The following is a 16589-nucleotide window of genomic DNA, read 5'->3' as shown; positions in this document are numbered from 1 at the left end:
GCTCGAACTTAAAAATGAAATTACATGAGGGCCGTGCTAGAGCTCTGTAAAGTCATAGCCTGAACTGGTGCTAATGACATTCTTTGGGCACAGAACAAAGGCACGTGGTGGTGTTTGAAGGAGCAAAGGCTGGTGTGATACTGCGGGAGAACTGTGTATGGAGGGAAGCTTCATGTCCATGTCACCTTCTAGAAAGGGTCCTTGTGAGAGGTCCTGGGTACCAGCCCCTTCCAGGAAGAAGTGATAAGCAGAGAGAAGGAAGGAGACTGCTGTCCTTTGCCACGTTGTCCATTTTGATGTAGGGCTTAAGGACTACTCAGCATCTTTTGTAATATCTACCAGCAGCACACAACGGCACCATGACAGCATCCCTCCTGTGAGCAATGGTGCTGTGCTGGAAAAGGACTGGCAGACCAAGGCGTTCCTCCATGAGACTAAGGAATACAACAGGCTGGGTAATATCTCCAGCATCACCTCCCAAGGGCAACTAAACCAATGCTTACCGACAACAAACCGCAATGTTTGGATAGCCCCAAAACTCCTCACAGCCTTTCAGCCTCACTCTCTCTGCACCTCTGCATGCCGGGGCATGCCAGCATTGTTTCTTTACAGATCAGGAATGAAATGCGGTCCTGAAAACCAGAAGTGAGCTATCTGCAGCCTAAACAGGATGTTTTTGAAATGAAGAATTAAAACTAATTCTCCTGAGACCTTGGTGCACAGTTCTAGACCATGTGCTTCTCCTTCCTGTTCCAGTATCCTGCATTGTGTGGCACTACCCTCGTCTCTTGGCAGCATCACTGAACAAATGAAAACAACTCCAGCGAGGTCAGGGTTTGGTGTAACAGCCCCTGAGGGACAAAGTGAGGATTAACCCTCAGGAGTCTCTTGAGAACACATTTGCTTTTTCCCATATTACAGGAACAGTTGGGGCCATGGCTCTGTCACTCATAGCCAAGAGAAGAAATACGGATGATTCGGGAATAAGTTCCCAGTATAAGAGTGTTACATGCAACAACAGCCTACGCTGGCAGATAACCCATAACACAGATGAAAAATGAAGTGTCTGCTGGAAAGGGGCCTAGATAATGTAGTAAGTTCTCTTAGCCACATAGGCATGGTGACCTGGAGTGGACAAACAGGGACCATGGTGCAGCAGTTCAGCAGGCAGGGCAAGCAGGCAGAGTTGCAGTTTTCCTCCTGCCAGTGGGCATTTAGTTTGTTGTGGTTTTGTTGGTTGGTGGGTTTTGGGATTTTTTTGTTAGTAATGGTTTTTACACGATCAAAAACTGCAGTTAGCCAAATAGAATCCTCCAAAAAGGATGTGTCTGTCCAGACCCCTTCCTGTGCAGTGTTTGAGCCAACCAGTGGTACCTGGGAGGCATTGCAGAAACCTGCCTGTAGTGTGAACAGGGGAATCATCTCCTTTCGCTGGTGGTCCAGCTTAGGAAGGAAGTTGAAAGACTAAGGAGTATTAGGGAAAGTGAAAGGGAAATAGACTGGTGAAGTTCTGCCCTTCCATCCTTGAGGGAGGCCCACCAGGAGTCAGAGGACTACCATGCCTCCCACTGGCAGGCAATAGGAGAATGGTGGATGAAGGGGAGTGGAAACGGCTCCCTACTCAGGGAGGTAATGATAAAAATTCCTCCCAACCCCTATCACCTAGCCAGGTGTTACTTCAGAACAGGTCTGAGGCCCTGGACCTAGAGGGTCAGCCTGATGGTGTAGAAGAAAAAAAGTCTGCCCAGTGGGCCTCCCAGTTATGCTTCATCTGTAGGACATATCACCACCTCTAACATTAAAAAGAAAAGAAGGGTAGTTATGGTGGGTGACTCCCTTCTGAGGGGAACAGAGGGCCCCATATGTTGACAGGACCCATCCCACAGAGAGGACTGCTGCCTCCCTGGGGCCTGGGCACAGGATTTCACTGGGAGTCTCCCTGGGCTGACTCAGCCCTCTGATTATTACCCACTGCTGATATTCCAGGCTGCTAATGATGAGACTGAAAAGAGGAGTGTCAGGGCAATTAAATGGACTTTGAAGCACTGGGTCAAGTAGTCCATAGGGCAGGGGCACAGGTAGTATTCTGTTCAGTCCCTTTGGAGGCGGAAAAAAACAACAGAAGGAATAGGAGAGCCCACATTGTCAACAAGTGGCTCAAGGGTTGCTGTCATCAGCAGAATTTTGGGCTCTTTGATCATGGGGCAACTTTCATGGCGCCTGGCCTGTTGGAACTGGATGGGCTCCACCTCTGTGTAAGGACAGAAGGATTTTAGTTTATGAATTGGCAGAACTTATTGAGAGGACTTTAAACTAGGTTTGAAGGGGGAGGGGGAATGAAGCTGGGGTGTCTGGAAGCAGGCCCAAGGGTGGTAAGCCTGAGTTAGGGGTGAAATCAGCAGCCCAGCTGAGGTGCATGTGTACCAAAGCACACAACATGGGTAACAAACCAGAGGAGCTGCAGGCCATGATGCAACAGCAGAGCTGTGCTGTGGTCACCATCACAGAAACGTGGTGGGACGACTCACACAGCTGGAGCACTGCACTGGATGGCTACCAGCTCTTCAGAAGAGACAGGAAAGGGAGAAGAGGTGGAGGGATGGCCCTTTGTATTAGGGAGGCTTTTGACGCCATGGGTATTGAAATTAATACGATGGAGTTGAATGCCTGTGGGTAAGAATTAAGGGGAAAGCCAACAAGGCTGACATCCTACTGGGAGTCTGTTATTGTCCACCCAACCAGGAAGAAGAGGTGGACAACTTATTCTATTAACAGCTGGAGAATGTTTCAGGATCATCAGCCCTTGTTTCTGTAAGTGACTTTAACCTACAAGACATCTGCTGGGAACTTAATACAGCAGAAAAGAGAAAGACCAGGAAGTTCTTAAGAGTGTGTGGAGGATAACATTTTGTCACAGCTGGTGGGTGAGCCTACCAGGGGAGGGACTATGTTAGATCTCCTGTTTGGAAATAGAGATGGGCTGGTGGGAGATGTGGTGGTTGGAGGCTGTTTGGGGCACAGTGATTGTGGAATGACAGAGTTCTCAATATTTGTTGAAATAAGGAGAGACATAGGTAGAACTATGAACTGGACTTGCAGAGGGCAGACTTTGGCCTATTCACGAGACTTATTCAGAGGATTCCTTGGGAAGCAGCCCTTAAAAACACAGGAGTTCAGGAAAGGTGGGTGTGCTTCAAAACAGAAATCTTGAGGACACAGGAACAGACTGTCCCTGTGTGCTGAAAGATGAGTTGACGAGGCAAACGTCAGCCTGGATGGGCAACGAGGTTTCAAAGGAACTTAGGAATAAAAAGAGGATCATCTTTGGAAGAAAGGTCAGGTCTCTCAGGAAGTATTTAAGGGAGTTGCTAGGGCATGCAGGAAAAAAATAGGGAGGCCAAAGCTCGGTTAGAACTTAATTTGGCAACTTCTGTAAAGGATAATAAAAATATTTTACAAATATATTAATGGCAAAAGGAAGGGTAAGACCAACTTTTGTTCTCTACTGTATGTGGGAGGGAACTTGGTAACTGCAGATGAGGAGAGGGTGGAAGTCCTTAACACCTCCTTTGCCTCAGTCTTTAGTGGGAAGACAGCTTGTCCTCAGGACAGCTGTCCTCCTGGGATGGTAGATGGTGTCAGGGAGCAGAATGGTCCCCCTTTTATCCAGGAGGAGGCAGTCAGAGAACTGCTGAGCTGCTTGAATGTTCATAAATCCATGGAACCAGATGGGATCCATCCCAGGGTGACAAGGGAGCTGGCAGATGAGCTTGTGAAGAGCTCCATCATTTACCAACAGTCCTGGCTCACTGAGGAGGTTCCAGATGACTGGAAGCCAGCCAGTGTGACTCCCATTCACAAGAAGAGTGGGAAGGAGGATCCTGGTAACTATAAACCAGTCATCCTGACCTCAGTCCCTGCTAAGGTAATGGAACAATTTATACTGAGTGCCATCACACAGCACTTAAGAGGATGGCCAGGGTATCAGACCCAGCCAGCAGGGGTTTAGGAGGGGTAGGTCATGTTTGACCTTTTATGACCGAGTGACCTGCCTGGTGGATGCAGGAAAGGCTGTAGATGTTGTGTACCTGGACTTCAGCAAGGCCTTTGACACTGTCTCCCACAGCATTCCCTGGAAAAGCTGCAGCCCACAGCTTGGACAGGAGCTCTCTGTGCTGGATTAAGAACTGGTTGGATGGCCGGGCCCGGAGAGTGGTGGTGAACAGTGCTGCATCCAGCTGGGATCAGTCACCAGTGCTGTCCCTCAGGGGTCTGTGCGGGGGCCAGTCCTGTTCAATATTTTTATTGAGGACATGGATGAGGGTACTGAGTCTTCCATGAGTAAATTTGCTGACAACACTAAGCTGGGAGTATGTGTTGATCTGTTGGAAGGTAGGAGGGCTCAGCAGAGAGACCTGGAATGGTTGGATGGATGGGCAGAGTCCAATGGGATGAAATTTAAGAAGTCCAAGTGCCAAGTCCTGCATTTTGGCCACAATAACCCCTGCAGTGTTACAGGTTGGGGACGGTGTGGCTGGACAGTGCCCAGGCAGAAAGGGACCTGGGGGTGCTGGTCCACAGCGACTGAACATGAGCCAGCAGTGTGCCCTGGTGGCCAAGAGGGCCAATGGCCCCTGGCCTGGATCAGGAATGGTGTGGCCAGCAGGAACAGGGAGGTCATTCTTCCCCTGGACTCAGCACTGGTGAGGGCACACCTTGAGTGCTGTGTCCAGTTCTGTCCCCTCAGTTTAGGAAGGATGTTGAGACACTTGAGCACATCCAGAGGAGACAACGAGGCTGGGGAGGGGCTTGGAACACAAACCCTGTGAGGAACAGCTGAGGGAGCTGGGGTTGTTTATCCTGGAGAAAAAGAGACTCAGGGGTGACCTCATCACTCTCTACAACTTCCTGAAAGGTGTTTGTAGTCAGGTGGGGCTGGTCTCTTTCTCCAAGCAACAACTGACAGAACAAGAGGACACAGTCTTAAGCTGCACCAAGGGAAATGTAGGTTGGATATTAGAAAAAAGTTTTCCACAGAAAGAGTGATAAAATACTGGAATGGTCTGCCTGGGGAGGTGGTGGAGTCACCATCCCTGGATGTGTCTAAAAAAAGACTGGATGTGGCACTCGGTCCCATGGTTTAGTTGGGGTGTTAGGGCATGGATTGGACTCGGTGATCTTGAAGGTCTCTTCCAAGTAATCCTGTGATTCTGTAAGATGGTTTTGAGCGCACGACACTGTGTTTTGCATTTACTGATGCCATCAAGTATGCCTCAGATACTATTACAGACAAAAAGCAAGTAAGAGAGAAGCTTAGAAGTCTTCCATTCAAGCCACTCCAATCCATTTGTGTATCGTGACAAATAAAGAGCAGTTGCTACAGAAAATTGTGGTTCAGAGAGCAGACCTCAAAAAATAACTTATACTAGTGAAAAATCAAAATCAGGACCTTTTCCAAGCCATGTGATGCACCACAGCTCACACCCACAAGGCTGGACTATGTTGCAGCCCAAAAGAGGCAGGCTGCACCTCTCCAGCTGCAGGCTAGTTCCTGAGCTGTGCCACCACCCAACAGAGCCAGCTGAGAGGAGCCAGCAGCCAGACCCCTCTTTGCTGCAAAATGCCCCTGGGGGTTTATGGCCACGGAGCATCCTCAGGTGCCACACACACACTCAGTACTGCCTGCACCTCGCTGCAGGGCCCCAACAGGTCCAATCCTGACTCCTAGAAATGCACATTCCTCAGGCTGCCCTGAGGGCAACAAAAGGCCAACAACAGCAAATGTGCTGAGTGCATGGGCTGGGATAATGGTGCACAGTAACTGCCTTGTGAGTTTTTAGCAGCCTGACTTGGGCCCAGGCTTGTTATTGCTTTCCCAAATGATACCTGGACAAAGTTTAGGGATCAGTACAAGCTTAGGGCCCTTTCTGTTTTGGACATGGCCAGCTTGTTCTAAGGAGCAGAAAGATTTAGCTGTTGGACAGAAGCTACTTTATTTTAGTTGGCAAAAACAACACTACAGTTCCTGCCTGCTTTTATTTACTAATTTGGCCACAGTCAAACCACCTACCACAGCTGTGTAATTCAGTGTCAAAATAAATCTCACTTCCTCTATGATTTGGACATGACTGGGCATATCAGGCAATATGGAAAGAAAGGGTCTGACTCTTACCCAAAATGTACAGAAGGTAATGGAAAGAATTTCTTTTGCTTCTTTGACAGTGGTCATTAACAACTATCTGAATGCCACATTTCTGTACAAAGGGAAACTTTTCTCAAAGCAGATCTATAAATCAGTTTTATTCTTTTTACTAAAGGGATAATGGAGAAATCTAACTTTTAAGTAGTGTGATATGACCCAAGAAATTCAAGTGCAGAATTAAGAGCTGCTGAGTCCCAGACGCATCTGTCCTTAGGGCTGTTCCTTTTTAATTGACACTTCAGATGATTCTAGACCTGGCCAAATGCTGCAAGGGGTAGCAGTAAAAGATGTGATCCCCAGGTGTGTTAATTAGTACCAGCCTACAGTTATATAGCTAAATCATGCATTTTTGGCAAAGTTTTACAGATTCTTTTCAAAAATGGTTTTCCAAAAGCTGATTCTTTGACCCTTAGAAATGAAGACAGAAATGTCTGCAGCTGGTCCATGGGGAAAATGGAACAATGCTTTTATTGTCTGCTTAATTAGGAACCTGACAGCATCAGATAAAAGGAAAAACAAGTCTCCCATTTCAACTTAAAGTGAGCACACATTCACCTCACAGACACCTTCTTCAGTGAACAGTAAAGCAATAGGGCAGCTCTGAATCCATCCCTCATTAGTAGTCTGTCTCATGTATGAGCAGTTCCCTGCATCTGTCAATTAAAGATTTCCCCAGCCTTGGTGAAAGAAGCAGGCTCATCGATGAAGTAATGCTTTTTTATTCTAATTAAGGACTTGAGTCATCCTATTATTGTAAAGTCCATGAAACAAAACATGTTTAGATCTGCCCAATTACATCATGTTCAATTCTCTTCCAAAGGAGAAGTAAAAAAAAAAAATAAAATAAAAAAAAGACACTTTTGATTCTGTATCGTCATAAATTTATCCTATAGCCTCTCTAAGGGTACTCCTGCCTCCTCTCTTTCTCAGTTAAGTAAGGACTTGCTGGATATGCCTGCAGAGCTGCTCACAGCAGCTCCAGCACCTTCAGTGTTGCCCAGCACATCCTGCCAAACAGGAGGGGGAAACCAAAAGCCAAGGGTTCACCCAGAGGACTACAGGAATTATTTGAAAGCTGGTGCCAGCCAGTGGCAATGGCATTTCATTCCAGTTCCCTGGTATTACTTGGCTCTACAGTTCTTCTGTATACAGAAAAGTGCATGTTAAGCTGTATTTCTTTAGTACATTGTGAACAATGAACCAGGTCTGTTAAAAATGCTGTCAAATCTTTTTGTCAAATCTTTTTTAAAAGGAGACAATCTACTTTAGGAATCTGGTCGAATTCCAAGCTGGGTACTTGCACTTACACGGGTGCAATTCTCTCTGCATTTCCAGATGAATTAAGTGCTCTTCATTTATGGTGCTGCAGTGAAGTGTTGCACGAAGCAATTATGTCCTAGCTGCATTTTACCCCAGGTGAAGTTACATTTGTGTTCTGCTTGGAAACACCACCGGATGGTACACACAGCTGCAACACTGCACAGACTAGAGAGCTATTTTCAGCCCTTTGGGCTTAGGATGATGGCATAAACACAAATTAACTATTTATAAAACCCATTAAGTATATTCAGTGTTCTAATCAGAAAGAAAATGAAGCACATTAAAATAATTACTTAAACTCTTTCCCAAAGGATCCTCATGTTCCAGCTGTGGATGTACTGAAATCACTCAAGCCAGTCATGACAGAAACTAACCACTGAACTTTAAGCCAGGCAATTGCTTAAAAACGTGGGGAAATAATGACTATACAATCTCATGGGACCAAAAATCCAACACTAGACAGGGAAATATGAATGCAGATAAGGACAATGCAGGCACAGGGAAGACTCTCGTAAGTTTTTCTTAGGTCAGGGAAATGACGATTTCCAAAATAAAAGAAAACACAGAGCAGCCAACTTTAGAGCTGTGACTTGTGTATCCATTCCAAACGTCTCTGACAGTGTGAGTGCCCTAGCTCTGATCCCAAGGTACAGTTCTTTCTGACTGCCAGGTGCACACATAGCAGCAATCACCTGTGCATTACGCTCTCCTGAAGGAGTGCTTAGGGATAGAACATATATCAAGTACAAGTCCAGGAGTACACAAAAATCTGTTTTCCTGAGCATAATTCCATTCAGTCTGCCCTCCCAAAGAAAAGCCATGAGAGAAGAGGGCCAAGTCTTTTACACATCCAACTTGATTTCCCTGGCTGGGAAGTACAGCTAGGAATGGGTCTCAGTTCCACCACTTGGAGCCACACAAGCTTTGGTAGAGTTATCTCAAGAGAACAGGTTTCTGCCACTCAGAAAACATAACACAGAATGAATATGGATGATTCAGTGAGATCCAGCAGCTAAACATGGTTTCATTTTCCATTGTTTCCTTTCAATCACCCCCAAACTCCCATTTGTGGGGCACAGCAAGATTTCAATAAAGAAACACACTGGAATGTGTTCTCAGGAGACAGGATTGGTGGCAGAAAAGAAAGGAAAGCCCTCTGCATGGGATACACCACTCACAAAGCACCTATAAAAACAAAGATGTTCAGGAGACAAACTGGAGGGACTGAATTCCTGCAAGGAGACCACCACTGCCAACCTCCTTTATACCCTACCCACTGAGTTGAAACAAACCCAAAGAGAGGCTACAAGGTTGCCCCTAAAAAAGGTTGAGGCCAGACAATTTATGAAAAGTGAGGCAGACTTATCCTCTAACTGGGTAGGTAACACAAAATTTTTGCTCCCTTTTCTTCTCTTTTTGATGGAGAAGAACACTATACCAGACGATTATCCTTGGTTTTCAGAAAAAAAAAAAATTCATCTGTCAGTAGAAGACCAACGGGGTTGTTTACTGGGATTTTGCGAGTTGCCAATCTGACAGCAGCTGGATTGGAATTGTGACAAATACTTGTGTCACTCGGCAAAGTGACGGTCAAACATGCCCTGCAACCTAAGCTTGTGACTCAACAACTGACAGAAAATAAAGATCTGCCTGTTTAAATCTCTGAAGGCTTCACAGCTGTGAGCATGGATACACACGCTGCTAGGAAAACAAAGCACTATTTTCTCATTCATTGTTTTAACTATTGGAATTTTGTTAAAGAAAAAATAACCTATATCTTCGATCTTCTTTGATGTTTTGACACCTTCACTTTTTTTTAGCTGACTGGGATAAACAGACAATTTGTTTTTATGCTGTGTATAAATCATACTGGATTCAGAGGGGAAGGCAAACATGTACCTGGCTGGACCAAAGGGCAGCTGTGTATTTGTGAGTGGCTGAGGAGCTGAATGCCTAAGGAGTGGCAGGAATACAGCCCTGCCAGCCAAGGACCAGAAGGCACAGCAGCTGAACACACACTTTGACAAGTTTGCTCCAGACCATCTGTCTAGCAGTGGTGCTACAACACCACTCCAGCCTGCAGAAATTTTCTTCCTTGGAGGGGAAAGTCCGTGAGCAAGTACACTACCCTCACCTATTACAGCTCTGGGCACTCCATCAATAAAACCACTTGGAAAGATGCTAAATGTAGGATTCCCCTTAAGGTGATTTCTGCCTCTTCATCAGCCACTCAGCTGCCCAAGGTTTCTGGCACAGGAAGCATAATTAAATGTTGCCACTCATTTCTTCCCCTAAGACAAAAGGCTGAGGCCATTCTAGGCTCTTCTGCCACAACAGGGAAGAGGAAAGGAAAGGGAGCACTGGCATCAACAATTGCAGAGTCAAGCTCTAGCCTGACTGCCACTAAGGGGCTGGGAAACACAAAGGTGTAGGATGCAACCCAGAAACAACTGCTGGTTTGTGTGCCAACCTACCTCCTCCTGCAGCCTGCCTGGCTCTGCAGGCTTTGACAAGGCCATAGCTGGCTCCTGGCTGATCATTTCCTGCCAATCTGCTGCTCCAAGCCATCACCTACTTCATCTGCAGCCAGGAAAAGCACAGAGTGCCTTAATAATCTCTTTACCAACTAAACCCAGCAATAGCAAACCTCTAGCACTGGAGGTGCTTGAGCTTGACCCCAGCAACAACCAGCCACAGAGATTTAAAAAACTTCTGGCAGAAGGCACCCAAAATGTCAGCCCTCACCAGCCCCATCCCTTCCTAACTATTGTCAGGACTTAGCTGTATATCTGTGTTTAAACACAACAGATGCAAAGCTTCCACCTACCTATGTGTCTGTATTCCTTAGCAGAAGAACAAATCTGGATGAGGAGAAGCCACAAAGGCAAATCTTCAGAAACAACAGTAAAGGCACAGACAATACAAACTCTCCAGGACCTACTAGGATATAGAAGAGCTCTTGCCTAGGGAATACTCACCTCTGTGCAGTTTGCCAGGAAAAACCTATACCTCAGGAAATACATGCTGTCACTGAAAGATTTAGGGAGGCAAAGGAAAAAGGACGGAAGGGAGGAACCCTGTGTGGAGGAGAGGCTCCTACAAGGGCTGCAGAGAGCTGATGAAGACAGGGGGAAAAAAAACACAGGAAAAGGTGGGTTCTCTCAAAGTGGTGAACAAATATTACCTCAGAAGGTAATTGCAGCTGAAGAAATGCATGCACTGAAAGGGCTGCTGCACATTTTAACCCAAGAGGCAGCCACAGTCCTTTTCCAGAATTGTTGCTGCTTTGTTCACAGGAGCCGGTTTACAGTCATTTTAATCAGTTGCTGTCTGAGCTTTTTTGGAATGAACTGAATACAAGTACTAAATTCAGTTGTTGTGACTACAAAGTGGGAGGACAGGGATGCTAAAGCTCTTGGCTTCAACATATAAACAGTAAAACTCTCTATTTCACCCACAGAGGAAGAAGACAAAACCCAATTCAGTTACTGTGATGTGTTTTTTAACTTGTAAGATGAAGACCTGGAAATGTCAACTTGATCTTGCTTAGATTAAGCAAAAAAATCCCAAACTGGATACCTGAATTCTCTACAGAAAGCCAAGCCCCGGGGTAGCTTGAGGGCAGAATGGAGCAAAAATGGCAGCAGGCAGAAAGCTCTGTGGGTAGAAGAACATGGGGCCAAAACTGTTTTAGTGAGTAGTTCCTGGGCCAGAGCACAGGAGCTCGGTTCAACAGTTCAAGCTGTTAGAACAGTCCCTTGTAAACCCCTGCCATGGGACAATGTGCCTTCTCCCATACCATCCCAATCACAGCCCAGGAGGCAGCACAGGCCAGCAGCCACTTGCAGTGGCCATTCTGGACACAGCCAACCTCACTGAGAGGACAGGAGAATGTCCTGGTATAGCCACTGCCAGACACTGCTCAGTCAGCCCTGGCCAAGGGGCCAGGGAGCAAATCATCTTATTTGATCCCTGCTTCACACAGCTCCCCTCACCCCATGCCAACCTCCCCTCAAACCACTGGCAAATCACACCTTTTTCCACTGCAGAATTTTCAACATCAAGTTCAGGTGAATAGCTCATGCAACTTGTGTTTCTCTTCCATGCCTTGTCCTTCAGAGGATTAGCCTCTTTCAGATCCATTGCTCCTGTTTTTTTCATTCCTAAAGGCATGCCAGTCGGAGAACTCCCTGCAACTGAGACTAGCCACACAATACTATTTTGCAATTTATGAGGAAAATCCTTTAAAATATTGTTAAAAGATACTGGACCTTTAATAACTCAGATACCAAAGCACCATGGTAGGTACTAAGGATTTAAAAATATGTTTCTGCAAATGTTGTGCTCTATGGATTTAAAGAAAAATGATAGAGTGGTGACAAAGCTAAGTTCTAATATACCTAATATTGTCCCTACAGTGAGGAGTTAAATATGTATCTGGTTTCCTTTATAAAGGAACCAAAACATTTTAACAAAGGAATATTATGATTGTGGCTTAAGAGAAGAAAGAAAAAAAAAAAAAAAAATCCAAACCCACGAGGTGCTAACTTTAAAAAAAAACTGCTGAGAACCTTACAGTGACTTACAAGTCACTGTATACTTAAAATGCTAAGAAAAGTGAAACAGAGCTAAAAGTGTGCCACTGCTACAAAAGTGAGTATATATTAATTCATTCCCTTATACACAGCTGATACCAAAGGATCATCTCACCCTGTATTAGGAGTGATTGTTCTTACATGACCTGTATTTTCTGTCCAAAGCTGAAAAGATTTCTACAAATGTCCAGGAAAACTTGCAGAATAACTGGTGACAATACATGGGAACATCAACACTTCAAACTATCAAGAAAGGCAGAGGATGAAGAGAAGAAAACATATTTCAATGAATTTCAATACTGCATCCCATAAATACAAGTTTGAGCACCTTTTATTCTAGGAAGAACCAGGCTTCTGGGATAAAAAAATAAAAAGGAAGAGGGGTGTTAAAAGATGAAAACTCTATCAGAAATAGGTATTGTTTTTGACATGATCCTGATTTGGACAGCAAAACCCCAAGTCTTTCTGTTGCTAAGAAGCCCAGAATCACTCTGCTAACACAGAAAGCAAGCTTTGAGGCATCGAATCATACAACAGAGAAACACAAAATTTATAGATCATCATTAATATCCACAAAACATGAAGAGCTGAACTGACAAGTCAGTTTGCCCAGCTGACATCAAAGAGCAATTCAGACACAGCCCTGAAAGGGAGGCAGAGAATCAGCACCACTGGGATGTCTCTTCCAGGCAAAAGGAACCAGGCCATTATGAGCTTCCACCTGGATGACCCCCAGCAACACAAAACCAGAAAAAAAAAGGCCCTAGTTTAGCATTTCATCCCTAAGGCCAGATATTTAACTGGATATTGGGTGGTTCAGCAGCACAGCAGCAGTGCTGGGCCAAATCCAATTCACAGCCTTCTGGCCCAGGAGAAGTTGTTACCAAATGAAGCATGCTGACAGCATATGGAGACCTGTGCTATTGGAGCAGTTTCATCCTCATCCAGAAACCAAAAAACCTGTAAGATTATGCCAAACACATGATTCAATTTAGGTTGGAGCTCTGCTGCTCAAAGCATTCTGGACACTACTACTGCACAAAATGGACTGGCTTGTTTCAGAGCTGAATCTACAGCTTTCCAAAGGTTTTTCAGAGAGGAAAGGAACATGGATTTTTTCCTTCCTTTTTAACCTGAATTTACTAGGCACCAGGGGACAATTTACTACTAAACACATTTATCTATCTGCTTCACCTCCCATTTATTCATTCCCATGCCTAAGTAACTTCAAGCATCATTCTGAAGCACTAAAGCTGTGTGGCTTCAGCTCCCTCTTCAAAGCATGCGCACACCAAACATTTTAACAGGCATACAAGACACCTTGAAATGTCTCCTAAGAACTGCCCATCCAGTATCCACTAAGATCCTGCCTTTGGCCTCTCAGCTAGACACCTCTTACTAGATGGCACTGAGCTGGGATACAGTGCTGAAGTACAATCTGATCTCCATTGATGTGAGCTGAAAATAACTTCCATGGAGGCAGGATGAGTTACAGGAGAACAGAGACAATGAAAAATCCAACTCAGAATTCTTGTTTCCACTTCCATGTTTCTGCCCCAACACTGTACATGCAAGAGTCACAAAAGCAATAACAAATAGATATGGAGATTTCTTTTATAGATAGCCAGCCACTGCTTTAGAGTGAAAAACATCTGACTGCACAACATGTCACACTGCAGCCCTGTCCCAGTGAAGACCATTCTTCTTATATAAATGAAGTTATTTTGATGCAGTAAGAATTCTGTACTTGGAGGAATGGAAGCAATAAACTAAGTGAGGATTAAAATACCAGATCTTGCCATCCTTCAGTGCATTAGAAGACCAAAATAATCAAGATTTTCAAATGCTATGTCAAACTGTGCAGAGGAGAAAAGCAAACTTTTTGCTTGTTTTGGCATAGCAGGCTCTTTACAGCTTCTATCTGTTATAAGTTGGAAAATATAACATTGCATTTGCTAACCCAATAGATCATTTTCCTATCCAAAAAAGGACAACTGCTTTTATAAACATACAAACTAAGGACCTTACATTTTGTGGGAAGTATTTCTTTATCTAACTTCTCATTGTAAATAGTTATTTAAATTTTTAAACTCTCCTTAAACAGAAGAGTAATTTTGATGCTGAGTAATTCAGCACATTTTGTCAAAGGAGTAACAGTTAATGTTTTCTGGTGATCTTTTTCTGGTGAATCTTTTCAGATTAAAAGGATTAAATACTTCAAGTAAAAAGGACAACATCTGGGCATCCATGATTGCATATGATTATTACAGCAGGAGTAAAATCCAAATAGAGCTTCCAGTATTAATCATCTTATTTGACCAAACTTAGTGTAGGAAACTCCAGCTTGGAGCCCTGAGTGAATGATCCCCTGGAAATGATTTAATGACATTGGGAAACACCAAGAGAAGGGTCTGGCTTGTTACTCTCAGTTACTGCCTATTGCTATGCAGAAGCATTTTGAAAGCAGTCTAGATCCAAGACAACATTCAGTAGTGGCTGAAACCATCCAGCTGGGTCAGTGCAGTGCTTACTGAAGATCAAGAGCAGCTACACCTTCTTTACTTGGACATCTAAAGCCTGAGACACCCTAAAAAGTAGTTGATACTCGTGATCCCAGCCACAGAAAATCTAAATTTGCTTCCAGACTTTAGTAGTTAGAAATCGGTTTGGAATTCAGTGAGAAATTCGATCTTGAAGTGAAGAAAGTAACTGTCTGAAAATAACCTATCAGGTAAACAAGCCCAGATACTAATATCAGGAGGCTTTGATCCTATTATTGTTCCTCAAGCTGTTACTGCTTATGCCTTAGTAGAATTTAGCATGTGACACCTTCAGACAAAGGAAAAAGGAAAGAAATGCCACAAGTGAGCTCAAAAGCAGTTCCAGACACTGTAGTCAGAGTGTCCTGTGCACTCCAGAAGGCACATCCACTGGATGCTGGAGTGTTGATGCTTTGTGGTAGAACCCTGCAGTGCTCAGCAAAGTACTTTCTGTAGCTGGGACTGTTACCAAGGCATTAATGATGTCCCTGTCACTTGGATGTCCTGAGGAATTCACTGAAAAGGCACTACAAAGTCTTTTCCCTCTACCAAAGCACCTCATTCATGAACTGCAGAGGCCCCTCTTCCTCTGTAAAATTTAGTGACATGGGGACAGTGACATACAACAGCCTTGTTCAGAAAACCTAACATCTAAATACCTAATTTACAGGATTTTAGCCATACCTCATGATACCAAGAGGGTCTAAAATTTCCTCCTCCTCCTCATCTCCCTCTTCTTTTTCCTCCCCTTTTTTGACATTTTCCACTGATAAAAGCTGTGAGATCAAGTCAGGTGTCTTCTCCTCTTTGAAAAAATCCAATGCCTCATTTTCTTCATCTTCTTTCTCCCTGTCATCAGGCACGTTTTTACCCTTGAAGTCAACGGCACTGGAGGATTTTGTTCCTGCAAAACACAGTAATGGAGACTAAACTGAGTATACGAGATAACAACTACAGGTTTTTTTATACCCTGTACTTGTTGCTGACAGTTTTGTTTGAGGAATGAAGGACACAATCAGCTTTTGTGAAATGCTTTCAAAACGCTCCCACTGTTCCCTTTATTCACTGTATCATTCTGTGTCTGATCTGTTTACTGATTTAAAGTAGTTAAGTAGAGAAAGATAGAGGAAATGAACTTTATCTGAGACACAGCAGCACATGTCAAATCTGCTTATTTATGTTCCTTCTACAGTCAGCAGAAACAATAGAATTTCCACATGGTGATTCATCCCATCCAAATGAAGTCATGTGAGAAGTTCTTCTTTGAAGTGCCTATTTCTCTTCTGCTGGCTACAGAGACACTGTAAATACTCTGCTTTGCTGCAGGTAGCTAACTTTCACATAGCTAGCAGAGAGAAAATCCTCCTTTTGACACTATTTAATTAACTTGGGCTAAAATTAGAGCACTGGACAGCATGTTTCTACAGCAGCTTTCCAGTTTTACACTGAGAAATGAAGCCTGAAGTTATAACACCCTTCAGTATGCAAGATGCATCCAGCTCAGCAAATTCAGCCAACTGAAACATAAAACTAAGTCTTTTCACCATATTTGTTACATGCAAAGGCCCACAGAATGAGGAGAAAATGGCTCCTTGTTGAGTTTCTAGATGTCCAATTTACAATAATGAGACCAGCTAAAAAAATGCTACTGAAAACTGTGATGGATAAAATTCATGGTTATACCATTTTGACTACCGTAAGGTAACATGGCACGGGAGATTCACCTCACCCAGCTTTTCATATCTGAATCTGCCAGATCAGTGTAAGACTTACATTATTCCAAGGCAAATTTTCATTTCACCCAATCTGCCCACAGAATGCAATCCAGCCTAGTTTAGCTGCAGATGTGCACCATGATTAGGTTAACCAGCATGCAAAGTTCAATCAACATGAATTCTGAATTTTCAGTGCAAAGGGTCTGCTTTCAAGAGA

General features: G+C 44.2%; 1 protein-coding gene across 1 annotated transcript in view; it reads right to left on the bottom strand.

Annotated features, from left to right (window-relative positions):
- The window catches only part of HS1BP3 (HCLS1 binding protein 3), a 54450-nt gene that overhangs the window by 21741 nt on the left and 16120 nt on the right, over positions 1 to 16589 (bottom strand). The window contains exon 4 of the mRNA XM_062488446.1: positions 15342 to 15561. Within this exon, the coding sequence (XP_062344430.1) occupies positions 15342 to 15561 (220 nt within the window). The remainder of the gene's footprint in view (positions 1 to 15341; positions 15562 to 16589) is intronic.

Source organism: Cinclus cinclus, chromosome 3, assembly GCF_963662255.1.
Source record: "Cinclus cinclus chromosome 3, bCinCin1.1, whole genome shotgun sequence".
In the NCBI taxonomy this organism is placed as follows: Eukaryota; Metazoa; Chordata; class Aves; order Passeriformes; family Cinclidae; genus Cinclus; species Cinclus cinclus.
Note: the sequence above shows the minus strand (reverse complement) of the source record. Positions and strands in the feature narration are given on the sequence as shown.